The 6429-nt window shown below is 39.7% G+C and overlaps 1 protein-coding gene across 3 annotated transcripts in view; it reads left to right on the forward strand.

Moving 5' to 3' along the window:
• Window positions 1-6211, forward strand: part of KIF7 (kinesin family member 7) — a 50757-nt gene extending 44546 nt beyond the window's left edge. For all 3 annotated transcript variants that reach the window (XM_075858172.1, XM_075858170.1, XM_075858173.1), the window contains exons 17-19: window positions 591-789; window positions 3372-3536; window positions 4303-6211. In XM_075858172.1, coding sequence (XP_075714287.1) covers window positions 591-789; window positions 3372-3536; window positions 4303-4700 — 762 coding nt within the window. In that variant the 3' untranslated portion in view covers window positions 4701-6211. The remainder of the gene's footprint in view (window positions 1-590; window positions 790-3371; window positions 3537-4302) is intronic.
• Window positions 6212-6429: the final 218 nt, after the last annotated feature.

A 6429-nucleotide genomic window follows, 5' to 3' on the forward strand; every position in this document is an offset into this window, starting at 1 on the left:
AGGATCACTCCAGGCAATTGCAGATGCCGATTATCCTCCTATGTATTACTGTTCTGCCAATGAGGTATCACATATCATAAGGAGAGCTCCGTGTTATTTCCTGTTAAAACCTGTGCGCTAATACGAAGTAGGACCGCCCTGGAGCTAAATAGATAGCGATATAAGATCACGCTGCACAGAACTCAAGGATTATGAAAGCAGAGGACTGGTCCATGTGATGTGCGCATGCATGGCCACTTAAGTAAGGGACCTTTAGGTGGATGTAACAACGGACAACTGTAACAATCTGAATCGGCCAATGACTTTCTTGACAAATATTTGGGGACAGAGGTATTTAAAAAAAAAAATAATTATAATTATATTTGACAATGTTAATAGTTTTAGGTATAGAAGCTTTTTTAAGAGCAAACCTATGATAAAGTCAAGACCACCCCTGAGATATAAAATGATAAAATTTGTTTTAAAAAAATCCCATTGAAATTCCACAGCTCAGGCCTACAAAATGACCAAGCTTACCAAATATCAGTATTCAAGAGTTTGTGCCCATTCCTAGTTGCATTTTATGTGTGTTTTTTGTTGTTTTTTTACAGGTAGTCACACTGCGTGAGGAGGAGCACAAATTACAGATTTCTTTCTCAGAGCTGGAGATGAAATTGGAGGAGCAGCAGCGCCTGGTATACTGGCTGGAGGTCGCATTGGAACGACAACGCCTGGAAATGGATCGTCAACTTACCTTGCAGCAAAAGGAACATGAATGCAACATACAGCTCTTGCTGAAACAGTGTCAAGGTACCGTTTTATAGTTACTGCCTAGTACAGAACTCGTGTCATGTATCAACCAACAGCGAGAAATTTCATGGAGTGTTATTTTTTTTTAATTTATTTTTTTACCTACTAAGGACATTCTCATCATTATTGTTTGCATTCCCCTCCTACAGTATTGCATACATTTGTCACGCGATCACTGAATAATAATAATAATGATGATCGTATTGATTACAATAATAGTAAAATGACAACATAAAATCTAACTCCACCCAAAACCTGTAAGATTAGGGTTTAAATATCTTAGAATGATAAAATAAAACTCCCCTTTATGAGTTCTGTTCCGTATCTACCACCGCTGCCCATGGTTTCCTGATTCTCCGTTTGAAGATACTTGACGTCCATACACTGTCACATGATGTGACTGCTGTGTGTGTTTTTTTTCCCATGGTGACATCAGTAGTGAGTGCCCATTGCCTTCACGTGCATTCATAGAGAATACAGAGCATCTATATCTAAAAAAAAAAAAGTTTACATTTTATAATAAGTACCGGTATTTGTAAAGTTGCACCAAACCCACTAACTAACTTTTTTATTAACAAAAACAAAATTGCCCTGCAAAGGTGTGCATAGCTTTTACAGAGGACCTGCCCGTTCTCCTGACGTCGGTTTTGGTAAATATTTGTATTCGCCAAGAAATCACAATTCTGGAGCGCATATTTGCGCCGTTACTATATTATAATTTCACAGCTGACTATTCCTTTTATAAGTTTAGCTCGTTAATCCAGGATCTTAAGATCTGGTGTGTTCTTTGGCGTTCTCCCAATACGAAGCGGCTTTACCTTTCCCTCTACCTGCAGAGCTGGCATGGGGAGAACAAGGTGGTCACCGCAGAACTAAGGATTAAAATGTGGGTTGCAGAGCCACTATTTTTGTTAGCAAAAGATATACAGCAATGACTTACCCCCTCCTCCTTAATTCTGCTGTTAGACATGCACCTAGGTAAATCCGTCCTCAAGTGTCAAGACCCTGTTGGCCTTAGTTTCCTAGACCACACTGAATAAAGAAGAGGGAGGAGGGTTGACGTTGAGTTCTAGACAAAAGTTGCTTGTTGGTGCAGTTTTCTTCTAGATAGAATAGGTTTTTTTTTTGTTTTCTGTCACTTAATGGATTGCATCCAAGCTCTGCTATAAGCATATATACATGTACAGTAAGTATTCTGGGACAACCTAGCACATCCCTGAGTGAAATGTATAGTCTTTTTCAACTCTTCCTTTTGCATAGGGTATATAAGACTCCTCTTCTTTATAGGACGGGCTATAAAGGGGACTACTGCTGTTATAAATGTGAGGAACATGGCGCTGACCTTATACATGTTATGTGAAGTTGTTCGCGGCTAAAGGAATTTTGGCGAAAAGTAGTGGATATTATAGGTCAGGTGTATAAATTTACAATTGCCTTCCACCCGATTATCTGTATCCTGGGATATGCTTCTGACTTACCTGTGACGGAGGGGCAGAGACTGGCAGTTCTGAGACTTTTATATCAGGCTCGTAAGCTGATAGCTGCACACTGGAAAGATACTCACCTCCCCGAGATGGTAGAGTTTAAATCTAGGGTTAATACACCGCTTCGGCTCGAAAAAAAATTGTATTTAAGACGAGGCAAGTATAAGGGTATGTTCACACGCACTGTTTTCAGACGTAATTCAGCCGTTTTACGCCTCGAATTACGCCTGAAAAGACGGCTCCATTACGCCTACAAAAATCTGCCCATTTCTTGCTATGGGTTTTACGATGTTCTGTTCCCACGAGCCTTTGTAGCTGTCAAAATACGACGCGTAAAATGACGGCTCGTCAAAAGAAGTGCAGGACACTTCTTGGAACGTTTTTGGAGCCGTTTTCACATAGACTCTATTGAAAACAGCTCCAAAAACGGCCGTAAAAAACGCCACGAGAACGCTGTGAAAAACGCGAGTTACTCAAAAAACGTCTGAAAATCAGGAGCTGTTTTCCCTTATAACACCGGACCTTGCCTCAGCTGAGCTGATCCTAAGTAGAATGCCTAGAGGATCAGATATATTGATTGGAGATACTGGGAGTTCCTGCTAGTCTCTGGCCCTCCTACCATATCAATTTGTATGTTATGTGATGAAAGTGTGTATTATATCTTTTAAATATTCTTTTCTTCTGGCTAAACCATTGATGTGAAGGTGATAAGGTATTGAATGCTTACTGTGAAGGCTCTCTAGAGGTCTGTGCTTAATTACTGGGACATGTGATAATTCGTGATATACATATTATTATTTTGTAAAAGATGGATCTAGTTTGAGCAGGGGGTGGGATTGGGCGGATGGGGAGGGTGTTCCATGTTCTTTTCCTTCTATGTAAAGTGTGAAAATGTTAATAAATAATTATTTGATATAAAAAAGTATTCTGGGACGGCCAAGTAGTTTACCAAATGTGTAAAAAGAAGTACTGAAGGAAGTGACCTTTTTGTATAGCATTTTGCTTTTAGTAAAAATGTTTGATTTTGTGTTTTGAGCTATTCCCTGCTTTTCTTGTCTAAGGTAAGATATATCAAAAAAATTGATTTTATCTTTTCAGACCAAATGGGGGAGGGGCTGGCTGGGAGCAAAAGACAATATGAAGGTACGATACAGATGCTTGAAAAGGAACTTGGCTGGTATATGTGGGCACATCAAGAGCTGAGTCAAAGACTAAACAAAATGGCTGTTCCTCCTTTGAATCCTCAAGGAACCCATGGGAAAGGTAAGAGATTTCTTGAAATGGACACTAACATTTCCAACGACTTATTCTAATCTAATAGAATACCTGATACAGATCCGTTTTGTAATTTACTTTAAAATGTAGTTGTTTTTAATCCATTGAAATTGTGTGTAAAGTGTCTCCTTTCTTGTAATCTGCTGTCCATCCCCTGTTGGCAAGTAAAATCCATCCCTAGTTAAAGAGCAGAGGAGAATGACTACAGGAAGTGGGGTATGTCTCTTCAGTCTGTCAATAGAATTCTATGGAGAGGGGAGGGTGGGAAGGAGGAGAGAGACACACAGACAAGTTGCCCATACAAGTGTATGGAGAGGGGAGGGGGAACAGGAGCAGAGTGAGAAAGATACACAGATATGCTGCAGCTTCTGGTAAGTTATATCTCACCCCAGTACTAGATCACATTTACACTGCTCATTACTGCTGTATAATCTCCTCCATGCTGCTGTGATGTGATAGAAAGAGATATGAGAGCAGAATTCTCCTCTTCTCTGTGTGCAGTGTATAAAGGACATCATATAAGTTAGGCTCCACCAACTAGCTCAGGAAAAACTGAGAATTAGAGAGAGGTCCTGTAGAGGAGAAAACTGCTAAAAAAATGGCATATAAAAGTTATAGAATGGCCAGAAATTACTGTTTTTCGTCATGTACACATGTATGACTGGTAACTCTGAAAAGTTGGGTACATTTGTAGCTGGACATGGCATTTAATATTAATAGCATGCACACTCATCAGTTATTGTTTTTCCCATAGGTGATGGAAGAGCTCTTCCCAGCGGCACAGATAGACAAGTCTTATTAGTTGGGTCAACAGAAGAGCAAAATAATGTTGCTGTAGACATAAACATTCAGCCGCCTGCTCCTGACCGAAACCTAAGGCCTAGGGAAGATTTGATACATGCCCCATTACCTCCCACATGGAGACGTTCCTCTCTGCCCTCTGAAGAACAGATTGCTCTAGAAGATCTTCGGCATCGAGAAACTGTGATTGAAACACTCAACACCAGAGCTGTACAGCCAAGTGAAGGTGTTTGTCAGAGACCTGTCATGTACCATGCCAAATCTCGGAGAGATGTTCGTAGATGTAACATAAGTGTCATGCCCTTCATGTCTAATGTCGAGATGATTGATGTCCGGAAAAACCCGCTTTAGAACTGTACAGGTGTACTTTGTCCTATGTTTCAGTGTGAAGGTTCCCACTACGGTGATGCAGAGCCCTACAAACTGCATTAAACCACTTGATTATGCCCCATGCCCACGACTGTAGTTTTCATCCGTAACTATGGATGAAATTGCGGACCTGTTCATTGGCCACAGACCCCTTTCTGTATATTTACGGATGTGTGTCCGTGCCGTAAAAATAATCCACAAAATATAAAACATGTCCTATTCGTGTCCACAATAAGCCAATGGGTGCGTGCAAAATTGCGGACGGCCATGTTGGTGACATCATTTGTAGCCTCCTTTTTTTTCTTTTTTTTTTTTTTGTGGATCCGTATCTGCAGATGCACTACAGACCGTATTTGCGGACAGCGTCCCAAATATGCGGATGACTATGGATTCGTATATGCGGACAGTAAAAAAACAAAAAACGCTTTGGTCGTGTACATGAGGCCTTACTGTGTAAGGAGTATTTAGGATTAAGTATTCTCCAGTGTTCAAAGTTGCAAAGATACACTTATGGTGCGATAATTTGATCATTATGGACTTCTTGCAGCTACTCACATTGGCAAAAGCATTGAGCGGCACATTTCACACCGCATGTATGGTATTCGCAGTGGCTGAATGGTATTCTTCCTGTCTTTTGTCGTTGTATTTTGTTTACTTGAATAGGATCTCCTGTTTCGAAGCCTTTCGGGAAACTCCCTAGCAGGAGCAATCCAAAGCTACAGAAGTATAGCGTGTGGGACATTTTAGTTCCCTGTAGAATACTACTCTGTTTGTTTTCACACGGCTGTAACACGGGGGCAGTACCCAGACCTCTCATGGATCTACTGAACCGGACTTGGATCCCCAAAGTGTTCTATTGTGATCTAAATCCGGTTCATTAAGACTGTGGGAGGTCTGGGTAATGCGCCAGTAATATGGCTGGTAAAGTGTGCTCATAGTACGTCCATGTAAAAGCAGCCTTACACTAGATTGCTCCTGCTTGCAGTATGAGTGAATATATTTGGGACTGCAGATATTGCAGTTCTTTGATATAATTGCTCTTATACTGTTTTTTGAGAGGCTCCATTGAGTTGGGCTGAAACGTTGCATATCGGTGAATAAAGTTCACTTATTTTATTCACCGATGCTTTGAGTGCTGCCATTCTATATTTTCTTTGCTCTGGTACCTGAATACCACAGGTACAGTATAAAGTGAATGTGCTGTATTTTCACAGCTGAAACAGACGTTATTTTGTATTTTTATGATCCATTTGAGACAGTGCCTTATACTACAATTAGTAACGAAGTTTCTGTTGACTTCCTTATGGTTCCAATAACTTATTGACTACCTCCATTTTGGATAGTGGACACACACACTATAAATTTCCACTTTGTGAATAACGCAAAAATATTCATAATACATTGGATAGCTTTTTCCTGGCTGTGCTGCAATTGTAGTTTGTGTACATATATATTTTTAATTTTGTTCATATGTTTTCTACTTTTTGTAATTTTTTTAATGCATTAAACTGCAGTTCATAAAAAAAATATAGGATTTGTGTGTCATTTTGCAAACCTTTTCAATTTTAAATTAGAAGTTCAACTTTGGTCAAATTTGTAAACTACACCTTTATATTAGTGAGTTGTGAAGATGGATAAATATAGCTAAATATAATAATCAATATGTATTAAGTACATCGACACTACACGTGGTACAATATATCAGCAACAC

This window comes from Rhinoderma darwinii, chromosome 3 (assembly GCF_050947455.1).
Source record: "Rhinoderma darwinii isolate aRhiDar2 chromosome 3, aRhiDar2.hap1, whole genome shotgun sequence".
Lineage (NCBI taxonomy): Eukaryota > Metazoa > Chordata > Amphibia > Anura > Rhinodermatidae > Rhinoderma > Rhinoderma darwinii.